The sequence below is a fragment of the Passer domesticus genome, chromosome 16, assembly GCF_036417665.1.
Source record: "Passer domesticus isolate bPasDom1 chromosome 16, bPasDom1.hap1, whole genome shotgun sequence".
Taxonomy (NCBI): domain Eukaryota; kingdom Metazoa; phylum Chordata; class Aves; order Passeriformes; family Passeridae; genus Passer; species Passer domesticus.
This window is the reverse complement of record NC_087489.1, coordinates 3,091,209-3,109,482: the sequence shown is the minus strand read 5'-3', so window position 1 is coordinate 3,109,482 and position 18,274 is coordinate 3,091,209. Positions and strand designations below refer to the sequence as shown.

At 53.0% G+C, this 18,274-nt stretch overlaps 1 protein-coding gene across 6 annotated transcripts in view; it reads left to right on the top strand.

Moving 5' to 3' along the window:
• CBFA2T2 (CBFA2/RUNX1 partner transcriptional co-repressor 2) overlaps positions 1–17,366 on the top strand; it is a 59,693-nt gene extending 42,327 nt beyond the window's left edge. For 3 of the 6 annotated variants that reach the window (XM_064391454.1, XM_064391459.1, XM_064391458.1), the window contains exons 2-11: positions 644–787; positions 3,863–4,104; positions 5,663–5,752; positions 6,474–6,655; positions 7,280–7,533; positions 8,196–8,281; positions 9,231–9,426; positions 11,493–11,564; positions 11,874–12,064; positions 14,923–17,366. In XM_064391454.1, the coding sequence (XP_064247524.1) occupies positions 644–787; positions 3,863–4,104; positions 5,663–5,752; positions 6,474–6,655; positions 7,280–7,533; positions 8,196–8,281; positions 9,231–9,426; positions 11,493–11,564; positions 11,874–12,064; positions 14,923–15,210 (1,745 nt within the window). In that variant the 3' untranslated portion in view covers positions 15,211–17,366. The remainder of the gene's footprint in view (positions 1–643; positions 788–3,862; positions 4,105–5,662; positions 5,753–6,473; positions 6,656–7,279; positions 7,534–8,195; positions 8,282–9,230; positions 9,427–11,492; positions 11,565–11,873; positions 12,065–14,922) is intronic. The other 3 variants (XM_064391457.1, XM_064391455.1, XM_064391456.1) reach the window with 3 other exon arrangements.
• Positions 17,367–18,274: the final 908 nt, after the last annotated feature.

Below are 18,274 nucleotides of genomic sequence, written 5' to 3'. Positions count from 1 at the left end.
GAACACCCCTCTCAAAAAACCACTATTACATTATGATATTTCTTCCTTTTTCTCTTGTGAAGCTGATCCCAGCCTCTGGAGCTGGGAGTGTGCTCACACTGTTCCCCTGAGCTGGCACATCCCTCAGGGCTGCAAAGGAAGCTGCAGTTTGAGCTGGTGACAAATTAGACACCAGAGGCTGCACACAGGAGTGGGGCTGATACCAGCTGATATCAGCTCATCTCTACAACCCCAGCCCCATTCCAGGCACTTCTGGCACGGCCCAAGTCCAGGTCACTGCTTGCATGGCTCCCAGAGGCTGTGATTCCTCTGCAAAGGCTCAGTGAGGTGTGAGTGGGCACATCTGGGGAGTATCACAGAGATCTTAAATAGGGGCAAAGCAAATCAACAGAAACACTTTGAACAGCATCTTTGGGCATGAGGGGTGAGGAGGTGGAGTCAGGAGGCTGGGATGGCGAGCACAGACACTGCAGACATGACCCCTGGTGCCTGTCCCCAGCTCGGGGCCCTCCAGAGCAGCGTGGGAGCCTTGCGTGACTTCCCCCAGCTCTTATCTTCGCCCTTGCAACTGTTCCCGGCGTGCTGGGCGGGGAAATGCGTGTCAGTGACTGTCACTAAGCCTTGCCACCTTCTCTTGGTACAGTTGCTGGTGAGAAGAGGGTGCCAGTGATGCCCGGATCGCCCGTGGAAGTGAAGATACAGTCCAGGTCCTCTCCTCCCAACATGCCGCCGCTGCCCCCCGTCAACGCCGGCGGCCCCCGGCCCGTGTCCTTCACTCCGACTGCACGTAAGCCCAGCATTGCTGCTTGTTCTGGACCAGCTCTAGCCAGCAGGGAAGGCTCTGCTCGTTGAACTCACTGGGATGTCCCAGCCATCAGCCAGGGCACGGCGGGTGATGCTGCTTGGTTGTGTGGGAGGGGGGACTGGGGCTTTCCTGCAGTTCTCTAGTGCATGCAGGACATAAAACAGGCTGTGTAATCCCCCTTTGCCCCCCTGCCTGCTCCTGCCTTGCTCCTGCTGCTGCCTTGAGTCTTTCTCTTGCAGGTGCAGCCTTGATTTCCACCATAAACTCCTTAAGAAATTGAATCTTTTATCAGGTCAGCTTCAAGCGAGCCAAGAGCTGGGCTTTCCTCTTTATCTTTTGGAGGAGTTAATTCCCACTCTGCTGTATCTCACTTTGCAGGCAGCATTCCTGCAGCTGAGATTAGAAAGTTTTTCATTTTTTTAATTTCCCAGCCTTGAAAATTCCTTGCTGTCCATCCAGTTTCTCTTTTTTCCATCTTCTCTTTATAATCTTCCCTATTAAGCCACAGTCAGTCCTGATCCTGCTCAGCTGTAGCACAGCCTTGCACCCACTTCTTCTGGCTGAGTGTTGCTCAAAGGTGACTCCATGGATGGAAAGGACCTTCAGCCTTTTCTTGCAGCCTAAAAAGGGTCTTTTTTTTTTTTCCTTCTTTAGCCAACATTTAAGCCATTTAATGTCTTTTTTTATAAGCATTGTTCCGGAGCAAAGCTGCTTTACTTTGTTGGGCATGGAGTTATCTGACCCCCACACATGGCATGTACATATTTTCCATGCTCTCCTCTCCCCTTTTCCTTGCACAGAGTGTTCCCTAGCTGGTTCTGCGTTGCTGTGCTGTCCATGACAGTGTCTGGGCTATCTCAGAGTTCCATGCTGGCACTGGGATTCGGAGATTTCCAGCCCAGCCTCCTGGAGGACACACTGTGATGTGCTGGCAGCAGCACTAATCACTGGGTTATCCCACCAGACACATTGTCCCCATCTTTATGTGCTCAGGCGTTTTTAATGGCTCTCCTTTTGCTCAGGCAGAAAAAGACCATTAGCAAAGTGACAGAAATTAATTTTTCCAATGAGGATGCTTGGCACGCTGTTAAGGGCCAAGAAGCCTGAATCTGCTGATTGCAGATGACTTAATTGCCTCTTTCCAAGACACATGAGAGATGTGACCTGTGGTGAAGTTCATTCTTGCTTTTTCATTTCTCAGTTGGACCAGAGGGTCTTGGTCACTCAGTGGGGATGTGACCTGCCATGCCTTGGTGAGGTGGAGCATTTGGAACAAAGCCATGCCTGCCTGTGGATCACTGACACAGGCTTGGAGAAGCAGCAAAACCTTTGGCTATGTAGGACCTAAGGCAGAATTTAAGAGTAGCCTTAGATGGTGACTTTGTTCCCAGGAGTTTTATCATCCTGCTGTCCCCAGAGCAGCAATCCCAGTGGCTGTGGTACGCTGCCTCGCTTGCTGCAGCGCTGTGCTCTCACCTGGAAGTCGAGGTGCCAGCCCTGCTGTGTGGTCTGTGGTGGAGCAGCTCCTGGTGATGTGCAGGATCAGATAAGTGCCAGCTGCCCTGTGGTGGTGCCGTTGGCAGAGGGTCAGGAGGGCTGAGCCCAAAAACGCAGAGCGCGGTTACGGGGCCGTGTCTAACGGCATCCCCCGTCCCCCTGCATCCTCTGCTCCCTCCTTGGCAGCCTCTCCCGAGGGTCCCCCACAGCCCCAGGGGTTCTCACAGCCCCTCTTTCTCCTGAGGTATAAATAGAGCTCATTGCTGTCCCCAGGCTTTCATCTGAAAGAATAAGAGGAAGTGAAATAGAGAAGGGGGAAAGTGCCTCGGTTGTGGCTGCTGGAGAGCACAGAGCTGCACAGCCTTTGCTGTTTGAGAGGAGCTTCTCTTGGCAGCTTCACCCTATTTGTAACCCTTTTGTAGTGAAATAAAGGCCTTTATGAGTAATTACCAGAAAGGCCTTGCCTTTCACACAGCTCTGGTGTACTCTGTGGAGCTGTACCTGTGGGAACACACTGACATCCCTGTGGCTTTGCTGCTTTGGGAGTGTGTGTGAAAAACAGGAGTTTTTCAGGTTGCTTTGCTTCATAACAAAAGGCATGAGCTCACATTGCCTTTGTACCTCCATTCCCTCAGTGCTGGCCTTCACCTTCATCTCTTCATCTGTCTGTGAGGGCTGTCACCCCTTGGTTAGCAGGAACCACCTTTCTTGGTCTCTGTAGCCTTATCTTTCCTTGCATCTTAACTGACTCTGGTTAAGTTTCCCTCCTGTGCTCACCACGAAGGTCCAGGTGTTTGGAGCCTTTCCAGCCTCCAACCCTGGCATGCCCCAGAGTGGTTTAACTGTTCAGGTACCTCCTGTCTTCTCTGAAAAACCCATCGTGGGTTCATCAGGATTTGGTATGATCCTTGTGAAGCTGCAGCAGAAATTTTGGCATCTTTTCTCACAAGTTTCTGCTCCTTTCACAGGCAAGGGGCAGCTCTGCCAGGTGGTTTCAGGGCTGCTCTGAACACCATCACTTGAAATTATTTTTATACCTTGTGCCCCCCTTGTCAGCACTTAAAACCATAAGGGATTCAGGGCTGGGTGTTTAAGGATCAACCCCGTGGATCAGCTATGACTATTTCCAATGATGTGCTTTTCACTCTGAAATTCTGGGTTTATATCAAGCTGGGGCCCCAGTGCACAGCTGCTCATCAGACAGGGTTTGACATTGCACAACCACAGCATGGGGATGTCAACAATTTATCCTAATCCCTTGCCGAGTTCCCAAACTTCCAGCCCTTCAGTCTGTTTCGACATGCTCACCACTTACAGGAGGCAAAGTTGCAGATGGGACCAGGTTGGAAAAAACAACTGTGTTTGTGAAACTCCCTGTAAATCCCCAGGGAGGGATGGCAGGCGCAGGGCAGGCTCTGCCAGCCCTCCTCGGGCGAGGTGGAGCCACCTGAGCTGCCCTGCAGCAGCCGCCTCCTGGCTGCAGGATGGATCCACTTCAGCACCAGAGCACAGGGATGTGCCTGTCTGCTGCTCAGCATGGCTTCTGTCTCCCCTTTGCAGTGCCCAACGGAATAAACCATTCGCCCCCGACGCTGAACGGGGCCCCATCCCCACCCCAGAGGTTCAGCAACGGCCCTTCCTCATCCTCCTCCTCGTCACTGACCAACCAGCAGCTCCCAGCCACGTGTGGAGCCCGGCAGCTCAGCAAGCTGAAGCGTTTCCTCACCACCCTGCAGCAGTTTGGGAATGACATCTCACCGGAGATCGGGGAGAAGGTCCGGACCCTCGTGCTGGCACTCGTGGTAAGTCCTGCTCCATCCCAGGCTGCCTGGCTTTTCCCAGCTCCTGGCACACAGTGCGGTCTGGTTGCATCTTTGCTCAGCAAGACTCTTCTGTTTGTGCTTCCTGGGAAAATGAATGATTTATTTTTTCTTTGCTGTATTTCAAAAAGCTGTTTGTCCGGTGGCTGAGGCACGAGATTGGTGCAGCTGAACTTAAGGAAAGCTGGAAGGAATTGGACAAAGCTTTTCTGAAAATCGTGGAATCACAGAATGGTTTGATTTGGGACCTTAAAGATCATCTCATTCCTAACCCCTGCCATGAGAACACCCTTCAAACCCAAATGAGCAGGCCTTGCTGTAGAATTGTATCCAGTGTTTGCATTTATACAGAATAACTGGGAGAAATGCTGTCCAGTGCATTAGACATGATACTGCACTTGCCTTACAAAGGCATGAAGTGACAGCACAAGAGGGAATGGCTTTAAACTGAAAAAGAGGAGGTTTGGATTGCATATTAGGAAGAAATTCTTCCCTGTGAGGGTGCTGAGGCCCTGGCACAGGGTGCCCAGAGCAGCTGGGGCTGCCCCTGGATCCCTGGCAGTGCCCAAGGCCAGGTTGGACAGGGCTGGGAGCAGCCTGGGACAGTGGAAGGTGTCCCTGCCCATGGCAGGGGAGGAATGAGATGCCTTTAAGGATGTTTCTAACCCAAACCATTCTGTGACCTTGGACTGAGGCCCTGGAGTCCTGGGCAGCTGTGGTCCCGTGAGGCACCCAGTGGGGCTCCTGCACTGATCTGTTTTTTGGCATATTTTCTTTTGAGGCTCAGCAGGCCCTGTAGACTGCAGCAGCCTGGAGCATTTCTGCTTCCAAGGCAAAGCTCAGTCTCTCCATGTCCTCTGGGTCACTCCCAGGGCTTAAGCACTGGATGTGAAATGCTGCTGCTGCATTTATAGAGCATATTTAATTCCATGGATGTAGGGCAGTACCTCAGCCTACCCTTTTGGGGAGGGAAGGAGAAGCTCTCCAGGTCCCTTTGGCTGTTGTTCTCACCCCTGATTGTGCTTGTTGCTGCAGGGGTGAGTTTTGTTTATGCAGATTATCAAATGCTGCTGTCCCAGGGATTCCCCAGCCTGAGCAGCCCCGGGGGAGGCAGGGCTGGACTGTGGGGGGGACCACAGGGAACAGAAGGCTGCTGAGACTCCATGGATGGGTTAGATGAGAACTGAAGGGGAGGAAGGGGTGCAGTTCTGAGCAGCTGGGATCAAAGTCTGACTCTCCACAGCCTGTCCCAGCATGCAGCAGATGCCAGCTGGGTCCTGCTGCCCTGGAGTCAGCCTCTGCCTCCCACTCTGGAGCTGGGGGTGCTGAGCCAGGCAGTTCCCACCCCTCTCCTGGTGCAGCAGTCCTGCTCTGCTGGCCTGAGCCTGGCTGGCTGCATCCAGCAGGATCCAATGCAAACACTGTCAGTCCTGGAGCAGCAGATGCTGTCTCCCTCCCAGTTCTGTTCATTTGGAGCCATTTCCCACATGTCTAAAAATAAGAACAAATTTTCATTTCATTTCTTAATTTCTTTTCTCAGAACTCAACGGTGACAATCGAGGAATTTCACTGCAAGCTGCAAGAGGCGACCAACTTCCCCCTGCGGCCGTTTGTGATCCCCTTCCTGAAGGTGACAGGGAGCTGCTGGGGCTTGCTGCCACTCCGTGTGCCTGCCTGTGCCTCTTGGCACTGTGACATTGCTGGGAGAGCTCTCCTTGCAAGCACCACAGCAATTCTGCTGGAGCCCAGGACAGACAGAGCGTAGCGCTGGCCGTGTGGGACTGGCTGGCGTTGTGCTGTGTGCCACATATGTCTGCTTGTGTGCTGGAGATAAAGGAGGCAAACCAAGCTCCATGTGGCAGCTTCTGAGCCTATAATCTTATTTGCAAATGTTCAGATCTAGAATGTTTGAAGTGCTGGCACAGGGAGTCTGTCTGGGATGGTTGAATCAGAGAATCACAGGATGGTTTGGGTTGGAAGGGACCTTAAAGCTCATCTCATTCCAGCCTCCTGCCATGGGCAGGGACACCTTCCACTAGACCTGGCTGCTCCAAGCCCTGTCCAACTTTGCCTTGAGCACTTCCAGGGATGGGGATTCCACAACATCTCTGGGTAACTAGATGCTGGAAGCACACAGTGCTTCCTAACACCTGGATTTTGGGTCCACCAACATCAGGCTCCTGGGAAAATACAGGTAAATCTGACAGTGCAGACACCAGGAGCTGGGGGATCCTGAGTGGGGGTCATGGGTCACAGGTGTTACTGCTCTGAGCTAGTAATGAAAACCAAACCTTTTGGAACAGCTGGAAACCCCTGCCCTGCTGTAATCCAGCCCTGTGCTTGTTTTGCAGGCCAACCTGCCTCTGCTGCAGCGGGAGCTGCTGCACTGTGCCCGCGCTGCCAAGCAAACGCCCTCCCAGTACCTGGCACAGCACGAGCACATCCTGCTCAACACCAACACCACGTCTCCTGCTGACTCCTCCGAGCTGCTCATCGAGGTCAACGGCAATGGCAAGAGGCACAGTCCAGACAGGTGAAACACAGCTTTTGTCACTCTACTCAGTTCTTGAAGTCGTAATTTTTGTGTTATCTCTGCTGCTGACAAAGCTTTAAGCAGCATTCAGTATCTTATCACTCCCAACAACAATTGTGGCTGTTCTAAGACTCCAATGACTGCTCCTACTGCACTATGAATTCAGGTTGGGTTCCTCTTTCAGGCAGGGTGTGTCCCAGAGGCATATTTGGGTAGCACTGAAAAGCCCAAGCCAGAGAGCTGAGCAGTTTCCCACCCCCAAGGCAATGAGCGGAGGCATTGGCAGGGCTGGGAAGGATGCCCTTCATTTTCACCACGTTTTATTCCAAGATAAAAGTTGTTATGCAATTATGTGGAGCATGCCTCAAATTTATAAAAACTGTGAAATTTTAATTTGGTCATGCTCAGAGAGATGAATCACAACACTCAGGCATCCTGAACCCTTTTCTTTGACGGGGTCGCTTTGTGCATTGCCTCACAAATTGAGCGCATTTGTTTGAGCTCTCTGCATTTACCCCGTGGTAGAATCCTTGCTGCCCGAACCCTGCTGATTCCAAATCTGCATCTTTCTGAGTACATGTATGGGATGCTAAGGAATGGCTGTCTTTACTGGTGTGCTTGCAGGAGGGAAGACAGCAGCTTTGAGAGGGAGCAGCTGCCAACAGAGCCTCCAGCCAAGAGGGTTTGCACCATCAGCCCCGCGCCCCGGCACAGCCCTGCCCTCACCATCCCCCTGATGAACCCCAGCGGGCAGTTCCACCCCACCCCACCTCCCCTCCAGCACTACACCTTGGAAGATATTGCCACCTCCCACCTCTACAGGGACCCCAGCAAGATGTTGGAGCACAGAGAGATCCGGGACAGGCACGGCGGGCTTGGTGAGAGCCTGGAGGGTTCCTGGTTGAGCTTTGGTGTTGATCTCTGCTTGGCCACTTGCACCCAAAGATGGTTGATGCTGGGCGTGTCCTCACAGCTGAGTCTTTGCAGGGAGTTCAGAGGAAACAGCTCCCCATGGGAAGTTACAAACAGGAGGATTGAGCGTTTGTATTTCTCTGTATGAAGGCTGGAGTCACTGAGGGTGAGGAGGAAGGACTTGGTGTGTGAGTTGAGTGTAGCCAACCCAGCAGGCAGGAAGAGAGGGCAGGGAAATAGAAATTAACTTTTCCAAGATCTCCCTAAGCAGGAGAGTAGAGATTGACCCCCTGCCCTGTTTCTCCAAGGGATGTGTGGGAGGTGCATGATGTTTTTCCAGCACAACAGCCTGAATCACAGGCTCTGAGCTGCTGTGGGTTTAACAGGAGAACCAGCTCCACAAGCAGGTCAGAGCTGGAGCCACAAATGGATTGTAGCACTTCCCAGACAGTGGAGCAGACAGGGATAAAAAAGCACCAGCACGGAATTACCCCTGCAGAGCTGCCACCTGGAGATGTTTTAAAATCCCAGCTATGTGGAGCTGGAAATAGAGCTCTTTATTCTTGCTTTGGGGCTACTTCTCTCTCCAGTGGTCCATCTCATCCCTCTGTGCTGTGTTTTGTTGCAGGGTTGAATGGAGGCTACCAGGACGAGCTGGTGGATCACCGCCTGACAGAGAGGGAGTGGGCGGATGAGTGGAAGCATCTCGATCACGTAAGGAGCTGCAGGGGCTGTGGGAAGCTCTGTGGGAAGCAGCAACCCAGTGTTCCACCTGCTCCACATGGTGATTTCCTTGTTGATACCATATCCAGCCTCTCCTGGTGGCTGGTGGAGGAACAAGCCACCACAAGCAGGTGGATGGTGGGGAGGGCTGAGAGGAGCTGTAGCACTTTCCTGGCAGATTTCCTCTGCCCGTGGTCAGTGGAAACTAAAATTGGTGTGGTTTAAGTGTCTGGAGCTGGGGAGCTTCTCCTGCAGAACATGGCCAGGGGCTGCCATGGCTGGCTGAGCAACCAAACTCAGCTTTATCCTCACTGGGATCTTTTCTGCCCCAGCCCTGGCCAGCACAAGTGCACAGATGCACTAAATGCAGTCAGGATATGGACTTACAAAATGAGTAAACCTATCATTACTGTATTTTAAGACTTTTTTTCCTTGAGGTGCCAGTCTTTTATGGACCAAAAAAGGCACCAACAGCAAGACCTGGTACTTCTGGCAGATTTTGTGCTGAGCTTTTTCCTTCTGAGCAAGGCAGCTCCTCCAGGCACTTCACAGCTGTTTCCATCAAAGAGATGGGATTAAAATTCAGCTTTGATCATAAATGCAGAGAGACCTCACGGTTTAAAGCTAATGGTTTTTTTGAAGTGGATGGTGTTGGGGTGGAGCGAAGGCCCTGTAGCTGAATATTTGGAGTTGGACTGTGACTCTGGAGCACTGACACCAGGATTGCAGCTGTCCTGGTTCAGGGCAAATTTGGGAGACCCTAATCCTGTGGGGAGTGGTGGGGCGCTCACTTTTAGGAGTACAGCCTTTTGTGGTGACCCTGCCTAGTGCTGTATCCTTGGGCACAGCACCATCCCAAACCCTGGGAAACCACCCCGCTCCGGTCTCACCTGCCTGGCATGGTCCCCCCAGGGTGAAACCAAGACCCTTTCCCCCGCAGGCCCTGAACTGCATCATGGAGATGGTGGAGAAGACGCGGCGCTCCATGGCGGTGCTGCGGCGCTGCCAGGAGGCCGACAGGGAGGAGCTCAACTACTGGAAGCGGCGCTGCTCCGAGACGGCCGAGCCGCGCAAGGCGGGCACCGAGCTGCTGAGCCGCCAGCACAGCCCCGCCAGCGCCGACTCCGCGGGCAGCGGTGAGCGGGCAGGGAGGGAGGGACCCCGTGCCACTCCTGGGATGGTTTGGTTTGGTTAAGCACTGCTGTGGATGTGACAGACTGAGGCATTCACATTCTCTGGAAAAATCCCTTCACCCGGGATTTTTCTCCTGGGAAGCTGAGAGGCCTCAGAGAAAAGGAAAACAATTCTTATCTCATTTGCTTCTCCTGTGTTGTGCTCATGTGGAATGTGTTTGGGTATTGTTCACCCACAGGTGATTGTTTCATTGGATTCTGCTGTGAGTTGTTTTCACTCTTTGGCCAATCAGGGCCAAGCTGTGTCAGGACTCTGGCGAGAGTCACCAGTTTTCATTATTATCTTTTTAGCCTTCTATAAGTATCCTTTTTGTGTTCTTTAGTATAGTTTAGTATAGTATTCTTTAATATAATATGGTATCATAAAGTAATAAATTAGCCTTCTGAGAACATGGAGTCAGATGCATCATTCCTGCCTTTTCTGGGGCACTTCCCAGCAAATACAATAACAGCCTGGTCAGAGAGAGAGAAAGCTGGATAAGTTTTCTCATGAATTGGTCTGGGAAGCTTTAGGGAGCTGGAGAGAAATAATGATAGTCAAATATTAAAACAATCTGCAGGTGGTGTTTTTAAACAAGTTGTTTTGCTGTTATTCTCATAAGGTTGTTTATAAATGGGTGTCTTGTTAATTAGGCAATCATGTGAAATGTATTGATTAAAGGACCAATCAGGTGCACCTGTAGCGAACTAAGGTATAAAAAGGAGAGGATCAAATAAATGGGTCTTTTGCCTTCTAAAAAAAACCATAAATCCCAAAACACACAAACAAAAAAACAACAGGCTGTCACATCCACACATTGCTTAAGTATTTGAAGAGAGGTGTCACAGGAAGCAGTTTTTGTCAGTGTCTAAAGGCACTTTTGCTCATGCTTTCCTTGTCACTGCTGGCCAAAGTTGGTCCAAAGCTGGGGGTGAAAAGGCAGGGAAGAGGTGTTGGTCTCCACCACTCTCCCCCTTCCATTCCCTCTTGCCTGAAGGATTTTAAATGTCAAGGTCTATTTATTCTAAAAATACCAAAGGCTTTTGTAAGTGTAATAGCTACCTGTGTTACTAATTCTATTTTTGTATCATGAGTCAACTTTATCAAAGCTGACTGGTTTCCCCATCCAGTATGCAGGGGTTTGACCCTGTAGAAAAAATAAATCTAAAATGCTGATTTATTTCAATGTAATTCTGATTTCCATCCAAACTAACCCACTGCAATTCAAGTTCTGGGGAAAAGAACCTCTGATTATTCAGTAATAAAGATGGATTTCTTCTAGCAAGAATAAATGTCAATTTGATGTATATTTTACTTGTTTGTATACAAAATATAGAGTGAATCCTCCTGCAAGGAATCCAAGTGGCCCTGGCTCCAGTTGCCACCAAGGCTGAGGAGCAGTGGGTGTATGTGACAGCCTGGGGGGCACAGGCAGCTTTTAGCCCTTCTATATTTAAGCATATCATGACTAATACACTTCCAGCCCCATGTTGTTAAAGATGATATAATTAAAAATTTTTATGTAAATTTGGAAAGCTGTTGCTTTCTCCCCTTGTGGGACCTAGGGATAATTTTCAAGCTCTATTGCTCTTGTGAGAAGGTTCAGTTAAGCATCAAGCAGCATCTCCAGGTGTCTTGGAGGACAGTTTGTCCATCAGTTCAAGCCTTTGAATTGCCCTGGGATTGGGAAGTGCTGTGCTTAATGTAAACTGCTGGTGCACAGATTGATGCTCACAGCCTCTGGACAGTGCAGAAGTTGGATAACATACATTTGTAAGCATTGCCTGTTGTTTTAGAGTACCAGGAGGTAGGTTATACAGTGTCATAAATTATGCAAGGTGCTAATTAAGTGTTGCAATTTATCATCTGGGTGTTTGAGGAGCAGCTTTAACCGTAGGAACGCTCTGCTTGGAGTTTTAGCCGGTCAATCCTTCCCTGCCCCGTGATGTCCTGAGCTACCCCTGGGCACGTGAGCAGCAGCTGGGTGGGATGAGGCTTTGCCAACCTTTGCCTGTGTCCCTTCCTCCAGCAGATTCCCTGCGGGAGTTCAGCAGCAGGTCGGGGACGGGCTACGTCACGGAGGAGATTTGGAAAAAAGCCGGTGAGTGCTGGTGGTGACCGCGGCCGCGTCCTGCCGCATCAGGGCTGAACACAAAGCACACATGCTGCGGGTGTGCTGTGCAGAAACAGCAGGAGCCCAGCTGCAGCAACACCCCGGGATGTGCACATCTGGCTGCCATCATCCCCACCCTGCCTTTCCCACAGGGCTCTGCTCCTCTGTGGTGCCACGGGGATCCCGTGGCGCTGAGCCCGGCCTCGCCGCTCGTTGGATGCTGGTGCTGGGGCTGTGTTTCTGTGGGAGGCTCCCCTCACTCGCAGGGTGGTGGGTGAGGCTGCTCTTTCCTTCCAGAAGAAGCTGTGAACGAGGTGAAGCGGCAGGCCATGTCGGAGGTGCAGAAGGCGGTGGCCGAGGCGGAGCAGAAGGCGTTTGAGATGATCGCGTCGGAGCGGGCGCGCATGGAGCAGACCATCGCCGACGCCAAGCGCCAGGCCACCGAGGATGCCTTCCTGGTCATCAACGAGCAGGAGGAGTCCACCGAGGTGAGCTGCCAGGGGACAGCCTGGCAAGGGCTTGCCAAGGCTGCAGAGTCTCCAGGTCAAACCTGCAGGCTCCCACCTCTTTTCACAGAATCGTAGATCACACAATGGGTTGGGTTGGAAGAGACCTCAAAGATGATCTCATTCCAAGCCCCTGCCATGAGCAGGGACACTGCCACTAGACCAGGGGGCTCCAAACTCCATCCAGTCTTCAACACCTTTTCCTTTTAGAAGTCTTTCTCCAATCAATAACTAAAACAGTGCACCAGTATCATCCAAAATCCTTTTTAGGGTTTGCTGGCAGGGATTCAGCCTGAACAATGTCTGTGGACACGTGTGTGTGCAACCACTGGGTTCCCTGAGCTGGACTCAGTGTAATGACCAGGGATTTTGTGGGATTGAAAGAGGTGTAGAAGCAAAGAGAAAAGGGTGCTTGAGCATGCAGCAGTTTAGCTCAGAAATTATGGTGGTGTACTTGATCTTTGCAGGAAAGAGATTTCTGTTTTGTGGGCTTGAAAATAGGGCAGGGCAGAAGCTGGGCTGCAGGAAAGGCTCTTCGACATTCCTGGTGGTCTGTACCACACTTGCGTGTTGGATAAGAAGGGATGGATCTTGGTTTGTCATAGCCAGTGCCATGTGCTGAATGGGTGCCTCAGAGAATCTCTTTCTACTCCTCAATCACCCTCCCTGTTGCTTAACAGGAAGTTCACTTGGTAGAGCTTTTGAGATTTTGAGCAAGGGGAATCAGATGGCTGATTCCTGCACTACCACATCCCATCCATGTGGGCTTTGCTCCCCATTTTAATTTCTCTACATGTACAAGAGCAGAGGGTTTGTATCTGCTGAGCAGAAATCTGATGGGACTGTGCTGTTCATGTCTGGGATGTGGGGGCAGCACGTCCATCCCCTCTCCTGGTGGGTTTCAGCTCAGCTGGGGCTCGGGAAGTGTGGCCAGAACCCTGGAATTTCTAGGTGTCATTCCAGAGAATGATGTCCATGCTGCAATTCCCAGTGAAATTGCTGAGGGTTGAACGCACCAGTCGCATGATGGGAGTGGGTGGAACTGCTCAGGAAGCCATGGAAGGAATGAAGCAAGTAGTGATTGCTCCATAGGGGAATAGCAGAGGAGTGTCCTCCTCCTCCAGCTGTGCTGAGGAGCAGGCTGGGACCTCGGGAGCTGCTGAGCACCCCTGTGCAAGCCCTAGAGCCCTTGTCTAAAAGCTGTCCTGTGTTCTGGCACGTCTTGTAACCTTTGCAACACAGTTGAAAAACACTTGAAGAGTAAACAGCTGCAAAGCAGTGACCCAGTTTTCCATTAACTACTACAGCCTTTGGTAGGGGCTTTTTGGTCCCAAGTCCTGCTTCTTCTGGAAGATGGAGGACTTGGGGGACACAGGGGCTCTGGAGCAGCTCACTCCAAAGTGAACCGGTCAGGTGCTTCACTGCCAGCCCATAAATCATCATGGTGAGCTGGTGGCTCTGGTGCTGAGCCTGGCAGTGGGAATCTCCCAGCCCTTCCCCAGGGCAGGGCTGCCTGGTGGAGCCCAGCAGCTCCCAGCACCCCCCTCCTGTCACAGCTCTTTGCTGGTGGTTGCAGCAGCCATGTCCCCACAAAGGCCAGCTCTGACAGAAGCTGCGTTCCCACAGCTGAGCTTCCCTCCCCAGTGCGTGTTTGCTACGCCCTGGCCCAGCTGCAGGGAAGCTGCTCCCCCGTCCCTCCCCTCCCCGGAGCAGCTGCAGCCCTCGCTCGGGGCTGGCCCCTTGCCCCGCGCTGCGAGGGAAGCGGTGGCACGCGGAGCCACCAGCTGACACCTCTCCCGGCGGCCAGAGGGGCTTTGCTGCGCTTCCACGTTGAAGCTCGGGCTCTGGCAGTGCTTCCACCTGGCTGGGAGGCTTTCAAATGAGCAATTGCTTTTCCAAATTGGCCTGCTCCAGCCCCTTGTGCAGCGAGGCAGGGTGCGGAGCAAATGGTGCCGGTGCAGCGCCGTGATCCCCGCGGAGAGCGCTTGGCTGGGAGCGAGACCAAAATAGAGCTGCTTAAAACAGGAAATAAAAAGGCCCAATAGCAGCATCTGCAGCGTGTTTTTCAGTCCATGCCTGCTGTTTCCTCTCTGCATTCGGGTGGGTCTAGGGGAGAGGATGTGCCTGGAGCAGTGTGACAGCGGCTGTGGGCAAACAGCAGTGGGGGTGAGAACCGTTGGCAAAGAGCTGGGAAATAGCAGGAATTAATGGATTGTTCATTTCCATATTCTCAAATCTGGGCCAGAGGGGATGAACAGTCCCCTCCAGAGCTGAGTCAGCACCATCCTGCAGCTCCCAGGGAAACTAAACTGTGTCCAGTTCTGGCCCCTCAGTTTAGGGAGGATGTTGAGATACTTGAGTGTGTCCAGAGGAGGGGAAGAAGGCTGGTGAAGGGCTTGGAACACAAGCCCTATGAGGAGCATTTGAAGGAACTGGGGTTGTTTAGCCTGGAGAAGAGGAGGCTTAGAGGTGACCTTATTGCTCTCTACAACTTCCTGAAGGGAGGTTGTAGACAGGTGGGGCTTGGTCTCTTCCACCAGGCAGTAACTGACAGAACAAGAGGACACAGTCTCAAGCCATGTCTGGGGGGGTATAGGTTGGATATTGGGAAAAAAATTTCCACAAAAAAAATAATAAAGCACTGGAGTGCTCTTCCCAGGGAGGTGGTGGAATCAGCATCTCTGGATGTGTTTACAAAAAGGCTGGACATGGCACTTGGTGCTGTAGTCTATTGAGGTGTTAGCACATAGGTTGGACTCTGTGATCTTGGAGGTCTCTTCCATCCTCGTGGTTCTGTGATTCCGTGAGCTCCTTTCAAGCACAGTGTCTTTGTCTTGCAGAGCTGCTGGAACTGCGGCCGCAAGGCCAGCGAGACGTGCAGCGGCTGCAACATCGCGCGCTACTGCGGCTCCTTCTGCCAGCACAAGGACTGGGAGAGGCACCACCGCATCTGTGGGCAGGGCCTGCACGGCCAGAGCAAGCCCCTGGCCCTGCCCTCGGGCCGGGTGGCAGCAGCAGCCAAGAGCCTCGACGGCATCCCCAGCCCGGCCCTGGAGAAGACCTCGGCCACCACCTCGCGCTCCTCCACGCCAGCGTCCGTGACAGCCATAGACACCAACGGGCTCTAGGAGGGAGGCCTGCCTCCACTCCACTGGATGAGTTCCTGGGGTTTGGAAGCTGACAAACCCCCTGCAGCAACTGTTATCACTTGACATATTTGACACATCGGAGCGCCGACCCTCCGGCTTTGCCCTCTCATCCTGCCTTTTCCTTTGTGGCTCGTGGACTGGGGTGAGCCTCGCCTGCAGCATCTCCCTGCTCCTCTCAGGGGGACACCAGAGCAGTGTCAGGACCTGGGGGGCACTGGGCACACGCTTGGGGGACCTGGACTTGGGGGAGAGGGCTGGCACACACCGGAGATGCTGAGAGTGTGGTGCCCAAGCAGGGAGCCCTGTCCTTGTGGCATGCTCAGGCTCGCTTCCCAAGGTGTCAGAGCCACCACTGCCTCCTCCTGCCACCTTTCCTCCATAAAATCCGTGGTTTTTCCCTGCTCCCAGGCAGCTGTGCCTCAGGTGGCTGTGTGGGCTGGCTGTTGCTGTGAACAGACCAGAGCCAATTTCCCAGCGGGAGCATCTCATCCTCTGTGCAGTGGCAAAAGCTGAGCCCACTTCTCCTGCCTCCAGGCTGGCAGCTGAGGGTTGCAGAGAGGGAGGAGGGGATGTGTCTGCTCCAAAACAAGAGGCAGTGGCAGGGAGGTGCTGCTGGATGGCCTGGGTTTCATCCTGGTCTGTGGTGAGACAGACAGTTGGGTGTTTCCTGGGTGGGGCCTCTGCTGGGGGAACACGTGCACAGCAGATCTGGGCTGGGTGCAGGTGCCCTTTCCACCTGGGGGCCCTTGGTTTGTTTTTTCACTGCCTGGAAGCTGCTGGTTTGTGAGTTCCTGCTGTTGTTTTTGAGCCCAGGGAGCCTCACTGGTGCGAGAGGTTGTTTACAGCCTGTGCTCTCCACTCACACCGGTAAAAGAAAGGCAGGACTGGGTGTCCTGTGTGGATTTTTATCCCCTGCTCCAGGGGATTCCTGCATCCAGAGATGCCCAGGGATGTGCATCCACCTTCAGAGATTGTCCTGAAACCCCAGGATCAGAGGATCCCCAAACCAGAGGATCACGAGGTCCCTGGGGAAGGGGGCCAGCCTGGGGAGCTCTGTCCATCACAGAGTCCCTGCTGTGGGGTGGGAAAAGGGACTGGGGGGAGCCAGGGCAGTGCAGGCTGTGACAGCACAGCCCTGCAGCAGGGCTGGCCAGCAGTGTCACACAGGGTGGCAGTGGCACAGCCCGTGGCAGGGAGGGGACGTGCCCTCCAGGAGCTGCTCCCAGCTCCCACAAGGGCTCTAGAAATCCTTCTCTTCAGCACAGCTGTGTTTGGGACTGTGTGTGTGCCACTGCTGGGCTGGAGCCCAGTGAGGCAAGTGATTCCCAATTTATTTTTGATCACTTTTTCAGTTGGAGGGCGACAATGGAGCTGTAATGAGTTGTCATGGGGGTGAGCAGGGAACCTGCTGCTCCAGCCTGGCCCCTTGGGAAGCTGCTCTTGTGGGATGGAGCTGGTCTGCAGGGTTTTATTAAAAAGCCACAAGGTCTCCTGGTGTTGAGGTGAATCCCACAGCTCCAGTGGCCCTGGGGATGTCTGTCCTGTGCCCCCAGGAGCTGATGCTGGAGCACACTGGCATTGAGGCAGCTCCCAGTGGGGTGGCACTGGAGCCACCCTGACCTGCAGCAGCCCATCCTGGGGCTGTCAGGAAGGGACTTCCTGCCCTAAGGGACACTTCTGGAACAGCCTCAGGTCATTCCCAGGTTGTGGTGTCCCCTCCTCACGTGCAGCCCCAGCCTCACGCTGTGCCAGGCTGGGCTGGGGGAGCAGGGCAGGGCTGGAAGGAGCTGCTTGTAAATAGATTGTCTTCCATAATTCTCATGCAACGTTGATGGCTGTGTATTAAAATTAACCCCAGTGTAAATGAATGAAATACTAACAGTCATGATTAGAATGATTGCTTCTTTTCTTTTTTGTTGATTTTTTAAAAGATGGAATTATAAATGTGAACTTGGGTGTGGGAAGACATTGGGTTAAGGTTTCTATTTTTTTTTTGACATTTAATTCTGTAATAGAAATTTGTTACTTCATTCCTGTGCATAACTTATTTAATGTCCTGTATAAAGGAACCCAAACTGTTACAGATGTATTTAGTTTGTTCTACTCAAAAGTAGTCAATAAAAAGACTATATTCATCCTCCAGCTCCCTTCTCTCTGGGAAGGGGCAGAGGTTTTCAGCAGTGCTCAGGCAGCTCTTGGGGATTTTGGGGAATGCTGCCACACCTTGGCCTTGGCCAGGGGACTTTTAGGGACAAAAATTGCCTCCCCTGTGGTGGTGATGCTGTGGGCAAAGCCTGGGAGCAAGTGCAGGCAGAGCTGGAGTTAAGCCCCATCCTCAGTGATTTCTTTGAGTTTATAGCTCAGTGTGTTGTTTTCTGAGCTTTTTTAAAATGATCTTTTTTTAGGTGAGCACAGAGCAGCCTGCAGGGCTCTGTCTCAGCTGGCTGCCACTGCCAGCCCTGGGGCCCCCAGGGATGCCCCCTGCCCACACCTTGGCTTAATCTGAAGATTTTGGTCTCCAGGCTGCTGCAAACATTAATCCAGTGGTGAAAAAACCCAAAACTGAGGGGTGAACCCCACCCAGGGCTGGGGAGGCAGCTCAGGAATCCCAAACCAGTGCCTGCTGCAGCTCTGCCCCTGTGGCTGCCCCTCTCTGACCCCCCTGGCTGTGCCCTGGCACAGCCTGTCCCTTCCTGATGGTGCTGCTGTGGCTCCAGCACATCCCTGCATCCCCTGTTTGTCACTCCCAGGGGCAGCAGTGTGGCCCTGCAGCTGCCCCTGCTGCCCCACGGTCCCAGCAGATCCTGGCTTTGGCCAGGGGCAGCAGCAGGGATTGATAACCAGGGAGACAATGGGGTGCTTGGGGATGTGTCCCCGTGGGGACAGGGACAGGCCCTGCCCCCATCCCTGGGAGGGGCATTTGTGCTTTGGGTGCTGAGCCTGCCCTGGGCTGGGGTCTGGCAGTGCCCAGCTGGGCTGGCAGCAGCAGCTGCTGTCCCTCCAAGCAGGAGCTTCCCTGATCTCTGCAGGTGGCTCCTGGCAT